Source organism: Acaromyces ingoldii, assembly GCF_003144295.1.
Source record: "Acaromyces ingoldii strain MCA 4198 unplaced genomic scaffold FA10scaffold_1, whole genome shotgun sequence".
NCBI classification, from domain to species: domain Eukaryota; kingdom Fungi; phylum Basidiomycota; class Exobasidiomycetes; order Exobasidiales; family Cryptobasidiaceae; genus Acaromyces; species Acaromyces ingoldii.
In genome coordinates this window covers 1,847,577-1,865,927 of record NW_020290247.1, presented here as the reverse complement: position 1 = coordinate 1,865,927, position 18,351 = coordinate 1,847,577, and the positions used below count along the sequence as shown (strand labels likewise).

Below are 18,351 nucleotides of genomic sequence, written 5' to 3'. Positions count from 1 at the left end.
CCGGAGAAAAGAAAAAAAAAAAAAAGGGTCAGCAGTAGGCAACTGTCGGCCGAGTGGACTTATAATTTTTTTATTCAACAGCCGGTTCTCCGCGGGCAAGCCGGCTGGCTAGCTGCATCTCCGTCTCTGGCAAGTCTACAAGAACAGCATCATCCATCTCCAGCAAGCCCGAGTGAGCCTAACAGTCAGATAGCGAGACAGGGTATGTCGCCATCGTCGGGTGCTCCCTACAGCCATGCACGCTCCTCGAGCGGCTACCCGCCCCTGGGCCGGACGCCGCCCTCGATGGGTCCTCCTCCGCGGAGCTCATATGACTACGACCACCGGCTGCCACCCATCAGTGCTCCGTCCTCCCAGCAAGCATCCCCGTCGCCGAGATACCCGTACCAAACTGGGTCAGTCTCGTCGTCGTCCTACTTTCCTTACCACAACAGCGGCCACGGCGGCGAGATCTCGTCGCCCCACTCGTCGGCCGGCGGACCGGCCACACCAGCTGGGCCAACCGCCGTTCGTCCGGGCATGCGCGAGAGCAGCGCAAACAGCAGTCCAGCGGCTGCCGACACACCTGATTCGGCCTCGGGACATGCACCACCGGCAGCGAGCGCGGGCAGTGCGCGGGGCTTAAAGGGCGCTGCCTCCAGATCAGCAGGCAAGCCAGCTTCGAAGCAGCAGCAGCAAGAGATGGCGAAGGATGGCGCATCGGCGGGCGAGGCGCCGAAGCGAAAGAAGAAGGCAGTGAGCTGCGAAAATTGCCGGAGGCGCAAGCTCAAGTGCGATCGTGGCTTTCCCTGCGGTGCGTGCAGGGACCGCGATGAGGCAGATCTGTGCGCGTGGGAAGGTGGCACGAGACCTCAGGCCATGGGACGGGATCAGAGCAACACGCCCCTGCTCATGCGGATGGACCGCCTCGAACGACTGCTTGGGACCATTGCGGCAAAGATGGGCGTCGATGAGTCGGCTGTGGACTCAGGCGAGGCGCGAGACGGGCTCGCAGCAGGTGCCGCAGCATCGACGAGTGCGCTCCCCGCGACCAACAGCCACTCAAAGAGGCGGAGGACATCGGACCCCGATATCCGGCCGTCGTCAAAGCGCTCCACTTCGTCGGAGCAAGAATCTCTCATGTCCCTCTGGCCTCTCAACTGGACCGCGCCCACACTCGATCAGCAGAGAGCGGAGCTGTTCAAGGTCATGGAGATGCTTCCGGATACAGGTTCGGTCAGGAGACTCTGCACATACTGGGTGAGCATCTCCTTGTATTTTGCTCCCCCTCTGTTCCTCTGATCGTTCTAATATGGTCCGTCCTCCCTCAGTTCAAAGAGTTTGGCTGGAACACCCATATCATCGACGAAGAAGACTTCTGGCAGCGCGGATTGCGCGAGCACGAGGAACTCAGAGTCATGTGGCAGGGCAACCGTGATTTCCACAGTCGGCTAGGACCAAAGGATAACGTCCGCGGTCATCTGCAGTTTGTTGCCATCCTCTGTGGCATGTGTGGCTTGTGAGTATCGCTCGCTCCGGCCAACCCTCGTTGAATCGCCTTGCTGACAGATCTCCGTTGAAAGCACCCTGCTCAACAACGATCAAGACTTCAGAGACGTGGCCCTGCTCATTGATCAGGATTTTGTTCCTGGTTACTTCTTCGAGGCATCCACCAGGGCGTTCAATGCGTCGGCGCCATTCGACGAACCGACGCTCGACTCGATCCGCGTCCTGATTCTCCACTGCTGGTTCACCATGTGTTTCCGAGGTACCCATGTCGGCACCGCCGTCCTGGCAATGGCTCTGAGCCAGATGCAAGCGCTCGAACTAGACTTTGAACCACCACCGTCGATGCCGCGCAAACAGGCCATGGATCGGTTGAATCTCTTCGTGTCACTTGCGAGCCTGGACTGGTCTTCGTGCATCTCGTTCAAGCGATCCTACTCCCTTCAAGAGGAGCCGGTCAAGATGCCATACCTGTTTGGCGAGCGCACCCTCTCGTTCAAAGACTACGACGAAGAGCGGGAGCTTGTCACTCTCCATCGCAGGGTCAGTACCTTTCCTTTGTTTCGCTGTTTTCGCTCTCTTACTTACATTCGCCCGATGGCAGATCGCGCTGGAAATGGCCAGGCTCAATCGTCGTATTGCTTCGAGGGCTGCCATGACAGAGGAGGATGCCTGGGACGAAACTGTACGCATCCAAGCCGATCTGGACCGCCTCTACATGTCGCTGCCATTCATTGAATACGTGAGTAGCCTTGTCCCGTAACATTTGCCAGAACTCACACCAAATATTTTCAACCCTGGCAGGAGACCATCATGCAGGAGGAGATGACGGAAATCGACCACACGATGCAGGGCAGAATGACGCTTCTTGTCACGATCTCGATCACGCTCGTCAACCTGCACAAGCGCTACTACATCCAAGGCTGGCTCAACCCCGCCTACCGCACGTCCAAGGAGATCTGCTTCGTCAGCTCTCGGCGCATCTGCGGCCTCTTTCGCAAGAGCTTCGGGACGGTGCTGCCAATTGAACAGGTCATGAGCATGTCCGTCGACGAGATCCGCAGCTTCATGGAGAAGAATGCAGTAAGTTGTCCATCTTGCAAGCCAGTCATGGGTGATGTCTGACATCTTTTGCCAACAAAGCGCTTCGTGACACGCATGTGGCCCTTTTCGCACGCGAGCATCAGCGCCTGCCTACTGCTGCGTCACCACATCGCCATGATGGACGCGCACCCAACGGCTGCGGGCCCGAACGCGGAGCAGGTCCGTACCGACATTATTGAGGATCTACGCGTGACGATGCGGCTCTTGCTGGCCGTGTCGACGCGGTCGCAGGTTGCCAGGACAGGAGTGGCGGTGCTGGCGCACTCGAACAGCAGTCGTAAGATTGCTGAGCTCGGAACACGACCACCGCTGCAAGGCTTTACCCCAGGTCCGCCCAGGTCGCCCAGAAATCGTTCGGCTGCTACTGCCGCTGCTGTTTCACGATCAGGGAGCGATTCGGCCATGGCAAGAAAGAGACAGAGAGAGCTTGCCACGGATCTTAAGAATATCACTGGCTTCACCGACGGAAACGCTTTTGACCTTTCATCGGCCTCGTCCTCGTCTTCGTCTTCGCTTCAAGCGCCACAAGCAGTCCATCCTATGACGAGCACCGCGTCCAGGAATAACTACGAGGCATACGACAGTCAATCTGCGGCAATGCCTCTGAACCAGACCTCATCGTCGTCGGCGCCTGCCACCGTGGTAGAAGCTGCACCACCGCCCGACAATGACGCCTACCGACAACTCGAGACTTTCCTCAATGGCGCTTTCCAGACCGACACCTACACAGGTCAGCCGCTAGCGCCGGAGATGACATTTGAACGTCAAGCCGATCGAATCGGGGCGGCAGCTCCTCCCCTGCTACCAGGCGCCATCCCAAGGCCAATGTCGCCTTTCACAAGCGCGTTCATGGGGAGCTGGGACAATACCTTTAATGTCCCAGCAGATAACGGCACCGATGGCAGCACTGCCATCACTACTGGTGCTGCGCCCCAGGCGGGATGGTATTGATCTATGATTCTTGCTTATCTTCTCTTCTTCTGTATTAGTAAGATCAGACCCCTCAATTGTGTGAAATGAGTAAAGAATGGTCTCACCGCAATCACGAATCAGCGTGCTTTTTCTCACCGTGCTCACCAGAGAGCAGCCCAGAGGCTTGGGAACCGAAGAAGAAGAAGACACCATACGAAGTTCGATTGAAGAGGTGCTTAAATGAAAACCTGCTGCTCGACTCTGATTTCTTTAGTGGCCGTTTTCGCTGCAGGAATCCATCGCCGCGGAGAAGCGTCAAATCTACGCTTAGTGCAGAGATCCAAAAGACCCAAGGCCGGATACGGCTTGTGGGAGTTTAAATCGTGTCACTTAGCGTCTCCAATACTGCAGGGTGCGGCCAATTTTTGGTCCTTTTTGGCGCGAAGCTCTCATCAGACCAGATCTCGTCATACGGAAAGAGCTGTCTCCGGAAAGCAAGTTCCTTGAACAGATAAGAGCAAGCCTAAGAGAGACACTTGCAAAGGCGTCCTTCTCTCTACCCTCTTTCACCTCACCCTCCTCTCCTCTTCGGTCTCCTCGCCAGCTCGTCGAAACGCGGTTTCTTCCCGCACCGCGCTGCAACTTGGACGACGACGCAACCTCCACCTCTCACTATGGCGTCCGCTTCCGTCCGCGGCCCGTACGCCTGGCTAGGCATCCGCGAGCATCCGTACGATCCGCAAGCTCGCTTCGTCACCTCCTACGTCCTACCTCCCCTCTATCTTGCACTGTGGCGGACCGTGATCGCTTTGTATACGTTTGTGACACTCATTCTCGTCTATGCGTTCAACGGCGTGCAGGAATTCAGCTACTTGTGAGCCTTGGGGTCCCTGCCTGCTTGCTAGCGTCCGCGTTACTGACAGAAAGACAATTATTAGCACCGTGCTGACCTACTGGGGAGTCTGGGCCTATCACACTATCTCGGCCATCCAAACCTTTTCATTTTACTGGGATCTTCGACGCTGGTCGAAGTCTCAATCCTCGCAAGATCCATCCATCGATGCTGAGAAAGCAAGAAGCGACGAAGATGGGCAATACAGTGACAAAGCGCAGAGCTGGCTCTCGCGTTACTTTCCAAGGCCCCTTCAATTCGCCCACTCGTTGCTCTTCAGCACGATTTGCTCTTTCGTGAGTAGATCTTCCAGATGTTCACTCACGCACGTGTCCATCCGAAGGCTGAGCGCTTTCCTTCTATAAAGCCTCTCATCGTGACAATCGTCTTTTGGACTGTCCTGAAAGATGGCGCTTTCGATTCGATGCGCACCACCTGGCAGAATCTGTCAGTCCACGCACTCAACCTCGTCTTCGCCTACCTCGACATTCTCGTCTTGGGCCGCGAAGCGATGCGTCCATGGTCGCACCTCTTCTTCGTCGTCTTTCTGATTGCCTGCTACGTCGGCGTCGCCTACATCACCTACGCCGACCAGCACTTCTACACCTACGACTTTCTTAACCAGGGAGAGCATGGAACGGGGACAGTCGCGGGCTACGTCGTCGCCATTGGCGTTGCGACGGTCGTGAGCTTTCTGGTGGGCCAGTTCGCAATTTTCATTCGGGAGTACGTTGCCGCAAAGCTCCTTCCGTCAGAAGGACACTGGGGCACAGCCCAGGTCCGAAGTGTCCCGGACGATGCGCTCGTTCCGACAAAGCTCGGACCAGGTCCAGAGGGAGAAGGTGGGCGCAGGCACAATGCCGAAGACGGCTGGAGGCAGCGGCTCTCATTCGATTCTCTCTCCGCGACACCACGAAAGCGGCAAAGCATCGCGACGGACAGATCCAGAGCCGAACATGGGGAAATTATCGAAGCATAGATGGCTACCTCTCTCACGCTCTCCCTTCTTCAGCCCTCCGCGCATCCTAAATTGATCTCTATTCCATCTCATTAGTGTAGCCTGAAGGAGAGCAGCTCATTCATTTTTTATATGCTGTCCGTCTAGAAATCCAATTAACATTCTACCCTCAATTGTCAATGAGATGGGATGCAAGGTGGGGTATACTGTAAACAAAGCAGTCAATTCATCAGATATCGCCGCTCATCCAAGCGTACGTCAAGAAGCCTAAACCGTACGGGGTGGCCAATCTCCGCAGAGCCCAAGCCACCCTCCCGCTCCCCCAACTCTGGGCCGACGAGACGCTCTTGAGGCTTCCGGGGCCTGCCGAGACGGGATTCTTCAGTGTCCACTTTTTACGGAGTTGCGATTCTGGCCGCATCGTCGATGACGGCCCGGCACGGGTTGAATGAAAAGGGACTGAGGTGGGTCGTGACGTAAAAGGTGCGATAAAGTAGGTGTGAAGCAGGAGGATAGGCGTGGGCACGGGTGTCAGAGGGGCCCGAGGGTTGCTTGATGTATGTCGGAGTATTGATGTCCTCTGGGCGTGCTCGACGAGAAGTGTGTATGCGCTCGGCCTCGTGCTCAGAGGCGGTGGAGACGAAGGACCTCGAGCGAAGCCAGCAGAGAGCCCTTTCCTCCTTCGCCCACCTGCCACGGGTCCCAGGAACTTCTTCTTGGGTGTCAACTTGCCCTTAGCCGCTGCAGGCTTCGCCAGCCTCAGAGGGTGAGGTGCTCGGGGTCGATCACGGGCGGCCATCGACACGATACGTCCCTGTCCAACTCCGAGGGTGTTTGACCTTCTCAACTCCAGGAATGAGCTCAACTTCCTCGACGGGGGCACTCCAGACGACAACCGTGCTCCACGAACAACGCTTCGTCCTTTTCTTGCGTTCGCGAACATCGTCGTTCGGGCTTTGTGAGCTTTCGTCTTGCTCGTTGTATTTCCTCTTCGCCCTTCCTCCCAAGCCTTGCGACCTTCCCAAACAACGACCCGCGCAAGCTCAGCGGGTCGGCCGACGAGCTCGTACAGGGCAGCACCGACCGCCCCACCAACAATGAGAACAGATGCAGCCACAAATCTTCCGGTGCGAGTACGTGACTGGCTATATGAGATATCACCACTTCCTCGTCGCTCCTGCTCCGTTGACGATTCGATGTGGACATCGCCTCGAGGCTGAGAGTCCGGTCGCGGGGCAGGAATACTCGGAGGCAAAATAGCAGACGTGTTGATGAGGGCAATCGCGCGATCCGTCGCCTGTGAAGCTTTGAATGCAACCCTTCTGGAGCACTCAAACGCAAGGAAGAAGGCTGCAAATCCTGTGCGCGATTCATCTAGTCAGCAGCGCTTCGCAAAGACAGCAACTCCGCTCCACTCACCGACGCTGTCTCGAGCCAGAGACATGACCAGACCAGCACCGTGAACGCCGCCCCGCCAGCGCTCAAGCCTTTTCTCCCATACCTTCTTCGTCTGCTCCACTTCTTCCGCGCTTGCGTTCCCGCTTGCCAACCCCAGCAAAGACCTCCAGATCGGATTGGAGCTGCCGCTGCCAGCAGCAGACGGTCGAAAAGATGCATTCTGCTTAACCTCTTGCACCAGCCTATCTCTTGTAGTGGCGGGTGCAAACGGTAAGATCGCTGCTCTTGCGACGGCGCGCCATGAGATGCCTAATGGATGTCCTCGGAGTCTTCCACCTCCATTGCTGCTGTTACTCCCGCGGTGCCGGCCCGAATTGCCAATGTCTGACGACAAGATTATACGAACGTTGTCTAGAGGTGCCGAAACGATGCATTGTGCAGCCCCTGCAACGCTTCCAGATATGGCGACGATCCAGAGAGGAGTAAACGACGGTGTGGGTGCCTTTCTTGTCGGGGACGATGGCTCCTGCTCTACGACCGGGTAGTATTCCCCAAGAAGTCTTGACTCTGTCAGACTGTAAGCTTCAAAGAGACAAAAGCCGATGGTCGTGTTGACGAGCAAAGGAGGAAGGAGCAAGTGCGGTAAGAAGCTCCTCTTCTCCCGCCGAAGGAGCGTCCTCAAATATCGCAATGAAAGCGAACGGCCTTCTCGCTTCGCCATGGTTTCCAGCAACGACCAGCTGCTGAGCTTGACTGGCCTGAAAAGCCTCACCGGGGCTCGAAACACGAAAGCGAGCGTGCCCACGAGCGAGCGTGCGAGAGCGCCGCTAAGCGATTCCTTGCGCGAGGTGCCGTCTTGGCCTGTCGTCGCGCCATCGTTGCTATTGGATCTCTTGCGCCGCTTCGGTCTGCTTTTCTTCTCTTCCCCCTTGGCTTTTGTTTTTCTTTGCGCTTTTGCATCTTCCGTGGGACTCGACTGCCCAAGCTTCTCGAGCGTGATGTCGCTCCCGCTCGGAGTCGCCATGGCCATGGCTATCTGACCCCTCTCACCTTGGCCTCTCGAAAAGTTGAGCTTAAAATGCTGGCTTACATAAGCGTTCTCTGGCCGCAACACGTGTATTTTGCCGGCTGCCTCCGTGTAGCGAGGCGCCTTCCTTCCCATCGCATCGGCAACCTCTTCTCCTGGTCACCACTCGCTCCTTTCTCAAAGTCAAAATGTCTGCAGCTGCCTGGCGTCAGTACTTTACGTGAGTAGCTCTTTCGATTCCCGGCTCGGCCTCATTCCATCTCTCCTAGAGCTCCGCTCGTTCTTGCGCTCTCTTCCCGAAAGCTGACATCGGCCCGGGATCTGATAACTTGCAGGTACAACCGGTACACTTCCATCTGCGCCCGCGCGACCCGTCAGGCGCTCAAGGAAGAGGAGCGCGTCAAGGCCGAACGTCGCGGTGCACAGGCGCTCCGTTTCCAGGAGTGGAAGGACGGCAAGGCAGGCGACATGGTGAGTCTTGCTTTGATTTGACGCTCTTGCTCTCTCCAAGTAAAAGCGAAAGACTGACGGGACGCATGTACCAAATCAAAGCACAACATGGGTGATGCCGCCAAAAAGAACGACGGTGGAAAAGCTCCTGTGTAGATGGGACTCAGAGCGACCGACAAAAGGCGCAGGGATTAGGCGCAGGGGAGATATTGATCATTAGACGATGAGAAGCGTTTTTGTCGGGGAAATACGCCATGGCAAAATATCTATTTCTCCATGCAGTATGGGTCGCTTCGATTCTTTCTTCTGGGAGGGATGGGATCAAAAGACCAGAAGAGAGAGGGAGAGATTGCAGAAGCGTTTTTAAGTGACTTTGAGCGTCAGACCCTGAGCATTGTCCGCGAGGTGAACTGATCGATTGCATCGACCGGACCTTTGATACAACAGCAGCCTTCTCGTGACGGAGAGAAGGCTGTTACAGCCGAGAGAAAACCACCTGAGGGCTCGACGTAGTGTGTCTACAATTTACATGCCTAGCAAAAGAAGGAGGAAGAAGCCCGAGAAAAGTCGACGGAAAGGTGACAAGAGAAGATGATGTGTGGAAAAGAGCAGATGGGATAAACAGGAGAAAAAGGCGACTGAGCCCTCTGAACCCTATCGAATAGTCTCGTTCGCGGCCAAGAGTGTCGCAACCTCGTCTTCGTACTCGACCGCTTTTCCCCAGATGGTCGAGAATCGTTTGAGGACGATTATCATGTCGCGGACAGGGGCTCGGTGGGCATCGAGCTGCCTCTGCAGCTGAGCCACCTCGAGGCGACCGCCATCGTCTGCGGCTTGGTGGCTCGAGTGGGTGACTTGCTGCTGCTGCTGCTGTTGCTGCATGAGGCGCTGACCCTGGACCTGAACCAGGAGCGTGATCATCAATGTAGCATAAGCGCCTATTACGTAGGAGCACGCCGAGTAAGGAGGCAGCTTGGGTGCGCGACCTGACGCGGTGTCGCTCATGACTTGGGGTAGCGTACTGATCATGGCTGAGGCGGCGAATCGGCAGCGTTCAAGCGCATGTGCCGGCTCGAAGGGACCACCAGCAAATTTGTCGGAGAGGAGAGCATGAACAGGCAAGTTTTGAGATACCTGCAGCTCTGCAAGACTTTGCGGGGCATTGGCCGATCTCGCAGCGTCGATCTGGGGAGCGCGGTGCATGATGGCTTCCTGGCCACCGCCCACCGAATACATCCTCGCCGCTTCCGGGATTCCGCACTGCGGGGACATGAACACTCTAGCGTTGGAAAAGGCCTGTGCTCTGTGAAGAATGATCATAGACCTGGAAGGAAAGGAGTGTCAGTGAAAAGAGCAGAGGTGGACATCCAGCTTGAATCTCTCAGGTCACTCACCCTCCACACATCAGTCGGCCTGCGATGTGCAAACTCCGCGCCAGTTCAACTTCGGAAGGCTCGATGCCAGCAGTGACGCTTTCATCGAGAACGAAACCTTTGCGCCAATAGGGATCGAAGCGGGTGTACGTGTCAATTTCGCCATCGAGCTTGAGCATTGCATTGAAGATCCGCTGCCGTTCCGCCGAGTCTTGATGGTACGTGGCAGACGCAGACGAGGCATCAGCAGAGGCTAATCGGGTTCGCAGCTGGTCCAGATCGTAGAGTAGGCGGTAGGCTTGCGAGACTTGCTGTGCGCCGCGAATCATGGTACCCCAAGCGGCAACGTCATGATCAAGTTGCGGCCGCATCTGCAGATCCATGACCCGGTCGCGAGGTGCAGCAAAAGGCTGGAAGCCGCCGGTGCACGACATGACCGTCGCTGCAGCATAGCTGGCCCAGTAGACCCGCTTGGCCCATTCCATCATCAGGTCAGGAGTGAAGGGGCGGTTGGGGTTTGGCTGCTGCTGCTGTTGATGCTGAGCAGCTTGGAGACGCGACCGTCTGGGCAGGTCGAACTTTTGAATGCCGTTCCACGCCTCGAGGGCGTGCTTGTATGCTCGTTCATGGCTTCCAGGCTTGCCACTTCCGTAGTAAAAGTGACACAGGAGCGTATGCGCAGCGGCAGCTTCGATCTGAACGAGCTCTTCGGTGCCGTCGACGTCCACATCCATCGGCGAAGCAAAGCAGGCCTGCTGCGATTGGGCATAACGAAAGAGGATGTTCTCAGACGAATTTGCGTGTTTTGCTGCGATCTCCTCAGACGCCATCATCTCTTCGGACGCCGAGGTGGCAGAGGAAGCCGAAGAGTCGCCGCCGTACGACGTCCGGAGCGTCTTGAGGGCATCGGCAGGCGCAAGGTGCAGCGAGACGCATGCACTGATGGCCGCAAACAGGCCGCAGGGTCCCTTGCCTGAGAAGTAGAACGCCAGCGAAGGAAGGCTGCCGGGCGGGAGGAGGACAGGGCAGGCGGGGTATACAAACTCGTAGAAATCACTGAGTCTGCGACACAACCAAGAGAATTAGCATGTGGTCTGCGCCGTCAAAGCATCTTCTGCTTTCCACTCACAGAGACCGCACGCTCTGTTCGTTGTTCTGGACATTCTGCGTGAGCTCGCCACCTTCCCAGTCCATCCAGATGTCGACGCCGCTGGGATCCTGTGCACCGGGCACGCCGGCCTTGGGAAGCATCTCCAAGCGCGAGTAGAAGTCGGAAAAGGCGGATATTTCCTCGGTCGCTTGGCCCTCTTGCATCCGCTGCCACAATTCGAGATTGGCAAACGTCAAAACACCATGGCCAAACTCGGTGTTATCAAAGGAGTACAGGTTCTCGTGTGGGAGGTGCTGCTGTGTGTGCTGTAGTGGGAGCGGCTGCTGGTGCTGCTGCTGCTGATTGTGATAGGGTTGCTGAAGTGAGCTTTGGGCAGACTCAGGCAGATGATGGTGGAAGTACTGCTGCTGCTGCTGATGCTGTTGTTGTTGTTGTTGTTGTTGTTGTTGCTGCTGCTGCTGCGCATGGAAATGCTGCTGAGCCGCCATCGACGCGGCGGATGAAGGATGCATCGTGGGGACAACGGGCGTGGCGACAAAGGGGCTGGGAGGCGTTTGATTGGGCCCATCATCAAATGACGCTGAATGCGACCTTCGGCCCCGGTGGCTCCCGCCGTTGGCCGAGTTTGGACTGTTGCTGCGACGCATGCTCATCACACTGCCGCTACTGCTGCCTATGCTTTCTTGCCTTGCATAGTCATCAAAGGGGCTGGCGTTTATGCCACCAACACCACTGCTGGAAAGGGAAGACCTGTGAAGGCTGTTGACTCTGTCTCTCTCGGAAGTTGGGCTGATGGTACCGCTATCGACGGAGCCAATTTTTGAGCGGTCCTTTGACGTTCTGGCCAATTCCTTTTGCCTATCTTTGTCCGCTTTGAGTCTGGCAGCGTCGGCTCCCTTGACGCCCTTGTACCTCGGCCCGCCGCGCTTCGACGAGACAAAGTTGCAAGCCCCTTCCTCGACACCTCGACTGGCGCACGGTCCACAGACGGGCATCACACCATCACATCGACGCTTTGCCGATCGACAGCTAAGGCAAGCGGCGCGGACCACGGCTCGCTGCTGCACCGCGGCCCCCTCGGGAGCGTCTACGGGTCCCGGTGACATGGCGAACGCTCGGCCTCCGGCTTTCGTCTGCTGTCGTTGTGCGTTATGCGTACCAATGGCGACTCTCTTCTTCTCCTTTAGCCAAGGTGTTGTTTGCTGCGGTCGGGCCTCCTGCTAAATCGGCACAGGGCTGCACGACGATGCGTCACACTTTGCCTGCTTGGTAGCGGTCCTCTGTGGTGGCGATGAGACGGGAAAGCTAACAGCCCCACCAGAAAGTGAATCGCGCGTTGAAATGGAATTTCAATTTCTATTCATATTATGGCTAGCACAAGTGGCTGACCCTGTCTGACTTGACTCTCCAGCCCGGCGATCTGAAGCAGTGATATTGACAGCGCGCCGCTCGAAAGTGCGAGAGGATCCGGAGGACCGAGATGCGCGGGCGTAGAGGTACTGGTAGCAGTCGGTAGCTGTAGTAGACCACCATCGACTTCCTGTCCTCGAGCAGAACCAACTCGGCCCACTAGCGGCGGGGGACGAGGACGGAAGCCGTGCAGAGGTGGGGTGATGAGGAGGAGCCGCGGCCGTACTCTCTTTTGACTTTTTTCGTTTTTCCTTTTTCGCTATCTTTTCGCGTCTTGTGCAGTAAGACCCCAGTTCCTATCAATGAGACTCTTCGACTGTGCCTCTGTGTCAACCGCTGTCACATCCACCAGCAACCCCTTCTTGAGTTGAGTTTGGAACCACAAGGTCATAGCAGCCATGGCGACAAAGCCGCAAGTACAGGTTGGGTCGATGGACTCGGGCGCATCCCACGTCGGCGAGGGGATGGGCGTCCATCGGCAGCGATTCGGCCTGCTGGCCATCATTGGCCTCTCTTTTGCCATCTTGAATTCGCCCACGGCCATGAGCGCCTCTCTCTCCGTCGTTCTCACCTCGGGTGGACCGGTCGCCGTGTGCTGGGGCCTCGTCATCTCAGCAATCGGCGTCCTTTGCGTCGCCCTGAGCCTGGCTGAAATCTGTAAGTGCAAGGTCAAAGGCAGAGTGGCCGCCTCGCGCTGACTCATTCTCCTCGATGTCTTTGACCCAGGTTCCGTGCTTCCCACTCCTGGTGGTCCATACCACTTCACCTTCAGATTGGCCACACCCCGGACGCGAGTGCCTGCCGCGTACTTTACCGGATGGCTCGCCTGCGCCGGTTGGGTCTGCTTGACGGCCACGACGTCGTCCCTGGCGGGCTCTCTCATCGTCGGCATCATAGCTCTGCTCCACCCCTCGTACGAGGAGAAGGCCTGGCACGAGTTCCTGATCTACATCGTCTTTGCCGTCGGCGCATGGTTCGTCAACGTCTTTGGCGCAAGGATCCTGGACCCTGTCAACCGTGCCGCCCTCGTGTGGAGCATCTCGGGCGTCGTCATCATCTGCATCACCTGCCTGGCATGTGCAAGCCCACAATATGGAACGGGCAAGTTCGTCTTCGGCACATACGTTAACCAGACAGGCTGGGACAATGGCGTAGCATTCATCTTGGGACTTCTCCAGTCGACTTTTGGACTGGGTGAGTTGCCTTTCAATGTCTCTCTTTTTCTTATCAGAACCGCTGCTGATTGGGCCATCAGTCGGAGTCGACGGTGCAACGCACATTATCGACGAGATGCCCACGCCCCACATTCTTGCTCCTCGCGCCATGATTCTTGCGCCCATCATTGGCAGCATCTCGGCATTCATTCTCCTCATCGTCTTCCTCTTCGTCCTCAAAGACTTCGGCCAGGTCACTAGCGGTCCCGCTGGTCCTTTGCTCGAGATCATCTACCAAGCACTGGGGAACCGAGGCGGCGCCGTCGCTTTGTACATGTTCCCCGTCGTGTCCATGGCCTTTGCTGCTATTTCGATCCTCTGCGCCAGCTCTCGCCAGACGCAGAGCTTCGCTCGAGACAAGGGCTTGATTTTCGGCACCTTCTGGGAGAAGGAAAGCCCGCGATGGGGTGTGCCGATTGCTTCCATCACGATGACGTCTGCTTGGGGTGAGCTCTTGACTGGCAATGCCAATCACGAGATCAAGTCTGCTGACCGCAACTTCTACCACAGTGATCATTTTCGGGTGCGTCTACCTCGGCAGCTCCTCGGCTCTCAACGCAATTCTTTCGTCAAGCGTCGTGATGCTCCAGGTGTCCTACTGCGTCCCCATCAGTATTCTCCTCGTTCGTGGACGGAGATTGCTCGATGAGATTGCGGCCGAAGAGGACCGCGAATTCCAAACGATTGAGGAGCGGCAACAAGAGGGTCTCGATCAGGGCACGAGCAGCAAGCGCAACTACAACCTGGGTCGATTCGGCTGGGCCATCAACGCCTGGGCTGTTCTCTTCAGCCTCTTTACCTCTGTCTTCTTCCTCTTCCCGCCCGAGCTTCCCACGACGGGCTCGTCGGCGAACTACGCTGCCGCTGTCGTCTTCTTTGTCATCTGTCTCGCGGTCCTCTCTTGGATCTTTGACGGCCGCAAGCAGTACGAGGGACCAAAGGACCTTGACTTGGCCCTTGCTCGAGCGAGGCAGGCTCGTCTCTACGACGAACGACCGAACTCACCGTCTTCTGCTCCGACAACCACCGCGGCGCAAGGCCCTGATTCCACACCTGAAAAGACAGCATCATCGTAATCTGTTTTGTCCTCCGCATCGTCTCCGCTTCAGTAGGAATTGCTGTGCACTTATCACAACTTGGCAATCGACCATGAACTCCATCTTGAGTGACAAAGGCTTCATCATTTCTGCTGTTTTGGGCATTACTATTATTGCTATGACATGGAGACTTTCCGGCGTAAGGCAAACGTTTAGTCGTAAGTCTTCTTGGCGTTGGCGAGGTCAGCGTCGAACTGAGCGGCCCTGATATTTTGTAATGAGAGAATCATCGTCAGTACTGGAGAAGTGGTGCCAACCGTCGTAAGGTAGAAAGCGGGAGAGACTCACAGAGCAGTGGCGGCGTCCTTCTTGTCAGCGGGAGCCTTGCTGACGAGGGCCTGGCCGAAAGCGTGGGTGTCGGTGGCGAGGCTGTCGACGTCGCCCTTGGCGAGGCCAGTGACGCCGAGGGAGTCGAACTTGGGCTTGAGCACGACGAGGCGGTCGGTGGCGCTCTTGACGTTCTTCTCGGTGCCCGTCAGGGTGTCGATGATGCTCTGGGCGTCAGCGTCCGAGATGGCGTCGGTGACTGCGTTGGTGTCCGTCGTGGCCGTCTGGATCTTGCCGTCGAGGTTCATGGCCGACGAGTGGATGCCGAGAGCAGAGAAGTAGTTGATGTCGTCCGACTTGAGCTGGTTGTTCAGGTCGGTGACAGCTGCATCGATGGCGGAAACATCGGACTTGACGGTGGCGATGTCGCCACGGACAAGGGCGACGGCGACGGCCAGGAGGACGGCGGACGAGACAGCGAACTTCATGTTGAGTAAAGGAGAGGTGGTCTGGGGAGAGGTGGGGGAATTAGATGGGCAGAGAGGAGAGGCTTTGATGAGGAGACAAGAGGAAGTGGAAGAACCCCTCCCTTATATGCTTTCTCTTGGATTTCATCTGTCCGTCGTCCTGAGGCTTCGTGAGGCGCTCTTAGTGACCACGCCCCGCTTTCACAGTTCTGCATCAGCTAATGGCCAGATGCTGGGAAAGTGCGGGGATGGATTCAATTCGTGCGCTCGCGCCGAATGGGGCTCTGCCGTTCCTCATTTGACGCACCACCCCAAGAATGGGGGGACTCTGCCGGTTCCCCATGATGTCTGATGGAACCACAAGCTAGCACGCAAGAGCGACAGCTAAACCCAGGAAGAAAACAAAGGAGCAATATACTGTTCTAGAAGAAGAGAAGGAACAGCCAAAAGAAGCGCTAGCGAGAACTCTCTTGAGCGTTAGCGCTCAATTAAAACGGTGGACGGCACCCCCCAAGACCAATTAAGGCGGAAACCCCCGGCTTCCATCTCCACGGAATCCAGCATTGTCTCAAACCCTACCCTGAAGATGCGCAATGAAGGAGCTAATGGTTTTCTTGCGCAGCCAAGCATAAGGTGACGGGAGCGCGGTTGAAAGAGGGGACTTGCCGTGCCAAGGCTTCGACGCGAGGCAGGCCGACGGGGAAACAAACACAACATCTGTGCGTCCACTCACCGGAGCTTATTCCGAATCTATGCTCTGCCCACGTTTGGCCCATCGAAGCAGGGAAATTTGCGGGCTTCGAATTAGTGAACCCCGTGGGGTAGAGTTGGGCGCCGTACCTCTTCCCAAGCCCGTGCGGACTCGAGACGCCATGAGGTAATAGCGTCCTGCCTGACTGCGTGCAATTGGGTTCCTGCTCCTTTCACCAGCGTCTTGTCCATCTGTTTGTGGGGACCAGTAGACCTCGAGCATGCTTACATTTGCAGCGGCGCCGTTCATCTGCGCTACTCGCCCTGCAGCGCACCTTCTCGGCTAACGCACCGCAGGTGCGCGTGCCTCACTCTCATCTCGCCAATGCTAGATCAGCAGTTGCTTTCGGCTCTACTTTTCTCCATTTCGGATCCCTCGGGAAAAGGGTAGGAGCGAGCGGGGAGGCTTGAGCTTTCATTCATGACACTAGAACAGACCTGACATTTGTAAGACCTAGAAGGGCTTTTGTAACGATACACAATTGCACGAACTTGATTCGAGAAAGGGCCATCCATGAAAGATGGGGGAGAGAAGCCTTAGGCCATTGTTCCTCCACCTCGACCCCCGCCCCTGCCGTAACCGCCTCTGCCTCGTCCCCTGCCCCGTCCTCGCCCGCGTCCCCTCCCACCAGGACCGCCGCCGTACTGATTGCCTGCTTCTCCAAAGGTATCCATATTCTTTCTTTCCTCGGCCATGCGATTAGCCCGCGCGGTGCCTCGTCCGCGGACTGCTGAAGGAGGTCCGCCTCGACCAGGACTCATTGCTCCAGGCTCGCCTTCTCGTCCTCCAGCTCTGCCGCCACCGTCTCTGCTGTCGTATCGGTCGCGTACCTCGGAGCTGATGTTGTCAAAGAAGCCCGAAGACTTGTCGTAGAAGCTCTTTACGTCGACGGGCGGAGGGATGGCGTCGAGCAGAGCACCATTGGTGCTTGCGATGGTGCCGTTGGCGTCTTCCGAGAGTGCAGGGGCGCCAGCGCCAGCATCAGGAGAAGTCACATCGCCCTTTGTCTTGTCAAACTTGGCATTGGCAGCTGCGAAGTCAAAGTCGGAGTCGGGCACCTCGACAGCACCACCACGGGGATTCTCAAAGACGGATGAGGAAGGGCCTCGGTTACGTCCGCCAGAGCCCGGAATATTGCGACCACGACGGTCATTGGCCTGAGGCGAGATGGCGGCGGCGGCGGCTGCCGCTGCAGCATGAGGGATCGGTGGCAAGTTGGCTGCTGAAGGAGCAGAAGCAGAAGGAGGCTTGCTCGTGGGTGCAGCAGGCAAGTTGGCCGCGCCTGCAACGCTCAGCTTTGAAAGATGTTCGGCTACCGTGTCGGCATTCTTTTCCTCCTTGCCCTTTGCCGAGTTCGCGGCAGGTTGCGATGGCGCGTCCTTTGGTGCTTTTGAAGCATGATCAGCTTTCGGTCCCTTCGGTGGGGGCTTGCTCTCTTGTGTCTGCTCCTGCGAAGCTGGTTGCTGCGGAGGCTGTTGTTGAGGTGGTTGAGATTGCTGAGGTTGCGGAGTGTGGGCCTGTTGAGGGGGCGGAGGCATGCCGTTATTGGGAAAAGGTGGGCGCGGAGGACCAAATCCACCTGGTCCAGGCCCAAAGCCGCCTGGACCAAAGGCTCCCGGTGGTGGTGGAGGAGGCATTCCATATGGAGCACCTGGGGGTGGACCGAAAGGTCCTCCGTAGTGTCCACCTCCTGGAGGGCCACTCGACTGCAACGAACATCCAGTCAGCAAACGATGATCAAAAACATTGGCATATGGGCGAGTAAGGAGTCAGAAGGAAGGCAACGGAGAAATCCACACGATTGTATGCGCTCTAGGACATTTGGCCAATAGAATGGCACTTTACATCCGTAATACTTCATCATTCGGGCGAGAAGATCGCATCGATTACTCACTCCAAGGATGGCTGGGTCTTGGAAAGCATTGCTGGGTGGCGGGGGAGGTGGTGGCGGTCTGGATCGATCAGGTCGTGGGTCATCGATCTTGAGATCTTTGACGTCGGCCGCTCGGAAGACGATGTAGTCGTAGACATTGTCGTTGGGAGGAATCTCGTCATTTGCGCGCCCCTGCTGCGCAAGCCTTCCCTCGGTTCCCCAGGAGCGTACTGTAGTGAAGGCGAGGCCCAGCGTCAGTCTTGTCGACTCCAAGCGTTGTAATGAGCGTGGAACTCACCTTTCTCAAGCGCGACAGTGGCCTGCTCAGCGTTGATCTGCGCCAAGAAGCCCTGATATCGGATATCGGACCGCGAGACGAGGGAGATCAAGGCTCCGATGAAGTCGGCCGTCCCTCCGCCTCCACCCGAAACGGATGCAGGTGGTGCACTACCCTTGGCTTGCTCCGGAGTCGCCATGGTTGCAGTCGTCTTCAACGAAGCTAGAGAAGAAGCAGAGTCCAGCTCAGGTTGTGGTGACACGTGAAAATTCGTCACGTGACATG

At 57.0% G+C, this 18,351-nt stretch overlaps 8 protein-coding genes across 8 annotated transcripts; 4 read left to right on the top strand and 4 right to left on the bottom strand.

Moving 5' to 3' along the window:
• Nucleotides 1-116: 116 nt before the first annotated feature.
• On the top strand, nucleotides 117-3,624 carry FA10DRAFT_298740 (hypothetical protein). The gene is made up of 6 exons (XM_025524638.1): nucleotides 117-1,239; nucleotides 1,311-1,498; nucleotides 1,563-2,028; nucleotides 2,090-2,227; nucleotides 2,290-2,568; nucleotides 2,629-3,624. Exons 1-6 carry the CDS (start codon nucleotides 205-207, stop codon nucleotides 3,538-3,540), a joined length of 3,018 nt encoding a protein of 1,005 aa, XP_025380537.1. The 5' UTR covers nucleotides 117-204; the 3' UTR covers nucleotides 3,541-3,624.
• Nucleotides 3,625-3,954: 330 nt separating this feature from the next.
• On the top strand, nucleotides 3,955-5,556 carry FA10DRAFT_264000 (hypothetical protein). Its single transcript, XM_025520465.1, has 3 exons — nucleotides 3,955-4,375; nucleotides 4,440-4,689; nucleotides 4,761-5,556. The coding sequence occupies exons 1-3, from the start codon at nucleotides 4,176-4,178 to the stop codon at nucleotides 5,370-5,372; spliced, it is 1,062 nt and encodes a 353-aa protein (XP_025380536.1). The 5' UTR covers nucleotides 3,955-4,175; the 3' UTR covers nucleotides 5,373-5,556.
• Nucleotides 5,557-5,580: 24 nt separating this feature from the next.
• FA10DRAFT_298738 (hypothetical protein) lies at nucleotides 5,581-7,779 on the bottom strand (the record flags this gene model as incomplete). The annotated part of the gene is made up of 2 exons (XM_025524637.1): nucleotides 5,581-6,710; nucleotides 6,771-7,779. 2 exons carry the CDS (start codon nucleotides 7,777-7,779, stop codon nucleotides 5,581-5,583), a joined length of 2,139 nt encoding a protein of 712 aa, XP_025380535.1.
• A 185-nt stretch (nucleotides 7,780-7,964) lies between these two features.
• On the top strand, nucleotides 7,965-8,382 carry FA10DRAFT_282988 (hypothetical protein; the record flags this gene model as incomplete). Its single annotated transcript, XM_025523806.1, has 3 exons — nucleotides 7,965-7,996; nucleotides 8,112-8,247; nucleotides 8,329-8,382. 3 exons carry the CDS (start codon nucleotides 7,965-7,967, stop codon nucleotides 8,380-8,382), a joined length of 222 nt encoding a protein of 73 aa, XP_025380534.1.
• A 238-nt stretch (nucleotides 8,383-8,620) lies between these two features.
• FA10DRAFT_263999 (hypothetical protein) lies at nucleotides 8,621-12,237 on the bottom strand. Its single transcript, XM_025520464.1, has 3 exons — nucleotides 10,729-12,237; nucleotides 9,621-10,661; nucleotides 8,621-9,550 (listed from the first exon to the last, which is right to left on the bottom strand). The coding sequence occupies exons 1-3, from the start codon at nucleotides 11,814-11,816 to the stop codon at nucleotides 8,881-8,883; spliced, it is 2,799 nt and encodes a 932-aa protein (XP_025380533.1). The 5' UTR covers nucleotides 11,817-12,237; the 3' UTR covers nucleotides 8,621-8,880.
• Nucleotides 12,238-12,584: 347 nt separating this feature from the next.
• Nucleotides 12,585-14,410, top strand: FA10DRAFT_226177 (amino acid transporter; the record flags this gene model as incomplete). Its single annotated transcript, XM_025518674.1, has 4 exons — nucleotides 12,585-12,777; nucleotides 12,847-13,314; nucleotides 13,376-13,780; nucleotides 13,845-14,410. 4 exons carry the CDS (start codon nucleotides 12,585-12,587, stop codon nucleotides 14,408-14,410), a joined length of 1,632 nt encoding a protein of 543 aa, XP_025380532.1.
• Nucleotides 14,411-14,494: 84 nt separating this feature from the next.
• Nucleotides 14,495-15,608, bottom strand: FA10DRAFT_298734 (hypothetical protein). The gene is made up of 2 exons (XM_025524636.1): nucleotides 14,720-15,608; nucleotides 14,495-14,635 (listed from the first exon to the last, which is right to left on the bottom strand). The coding sequence occupies exons 1-2, from the start codon at nucleotides 15,184-15,186 to the stop codon at nucleotides 14,584-14,586; spliced, it is 519 nt and encodes a 172-aa protein (XP_025380531.1). The 5' UTR covers nucleotides 15,187-15,608; the 3' UTR covers nucleotides 14,495-14,583.
• Nucleotides 15,609-16,284: 676 nt separating this feature from the next.
• FA10DRAFT_263995 (hypothetical protein) lies at nucleotides 16,285-18,273 on the bottom strand. The gene is made up of 3 exons (XM_025520463.1): nucleotides 18,088-18,273; nucleotides 17,811-18,019; nucleotides 16,285-17,622 (listed from the first exon to the last, which is right to left on the bottom strand). Exons 1-3 carry the CDS (start codon nucleotides 18,263-18,265, stop codon nucleotides 16,453-16,455), a joined length of 1,557 nt encoding a protein of 518 aa, XP_025380530.1. The 5' UTR covers nucleotides 18,266-18,273; the 3' UTR covers nucleotides 16,285-16,452.
• Nucleotides 18,274-18,351: the final 78 nt, after the last annotated feature.

What these genes read in the sequence shown, in the direction of transcription:
- FA10DRAFT_298740 (XM_025524638.1), top strand. Translation starts at nt 205, where the DNA reads ATGTCGCCATCGTCGGGTGCTCCCTACAGCCATGCACGCTCCTCGAGC. An exon ending in TTGTCACTCTCCATCGCAGG is followed by an intron (nt 2,029 to 2,089) that starts GTCAGTACCTTT and finishes GCCCGATGGCAG; the next exon opens with ATCGCGCTGGAAATGGCCAG. An exon ending in GCTTCATGGAGAAGAATGCA is followed by an intron (nt 2,569 to 2,628) that starts GTAAGTTGTCCA and finishes TTGCCAACAAAG; the next exon opens with CGCTTCGTGACACGCATGTG.
- FA10DRAFT_264000 (XM_025520465.1), top strand. Translation starts at nt 4,176, where the DNA reads ATGGCGTCCGCTTCCGTCCGCGGCCCGTACGCCTGGCTAGGCATCCGC. An exon ending in GTGCAGGAATTCAGCTACTT is followed by an intron (nt 4,376 to 4,439) that starts GTGAGCCTTGGG and finishes GACAATTATTAG; the next exon opens with CACCGTGCTGACCTACTGGG. An exon ending in TCAGCACGATTTGCTCTTTC is followed by an intron (nt 4,690 to 4,760) that starts GTGAGTAGATCT and finishes CCTTCTATAAAG; the next exon opens with CCTCTCATCGTGACAATCGT.
- FA10DRAFT_263999 (XM_025520464.1), bottom strand. Translation starts at nt 11,816, where the DNA reads ATGTCACCGGGACCCGTAGACGCTCCCGAGGGGGCCGCGGTGCAGCAG. An exon ending in GAACAGAGCGTGCGGTCTCT is followed by an intron (nt 10,662 to 10,728) that starts GTGAGTGGAAAG and finishes GTTGTGTCGCAG; the next exon opens with ACTCAGTGATTTCTACGAGT. An exon ending in GGCCGACTGATGTGTGGAGG is followed by an intron (nt 9,551 to 9,620) that starts GTGAGTGACCTG and finishes CTTTCCTTCCAG; the next exon opens with GTCTATGATCATTCTTCACA.
- FA10DRAFT_298734 (XM_025524636.1), bottom strand. Translation starts at nt 15,186, where the DNA reads ATGAAGTTCGCTGTCTCGTCCGCCGTCCTCCTGGCCGTCGCCGTCGCC. An exon ending in AAGGACGCCGCCACTGCTCT is followed by an intron (nt 14,636 to 14,719) that starts GTGAGTCTCTCC and finishes ACAAAATATCAG; the next exon opens with GGCCGCTCAGTTCGACGCTG.
- FA10DRAFT_263995 (XM_025520463.1), bottom strand. Translation starts at nt 18,265, where the DNA reads ATGGCGACTCCGGAGCAAGCCAAGGGTAGTGCACCACCTGCATCCGTT. An exon ending in CACTGTCGCGCTTGAGAAAG is followed by an intron (nt 18,020 to 18,087) that starts GTGAGTTCCACG and finishes CCTTCACTACAG; the next exon opens with TACGCTCCTGGGGAACCGAG. An exon ending in AAGACCCAGCCATCCTTGGA is followed by an intron (nt 17,623 to 17,810) that starts GTGAGTAATCGA and finishes TGTTCGTTGCAG; the next exon opens with TCGAGTGGCCCTCCAGGAGG.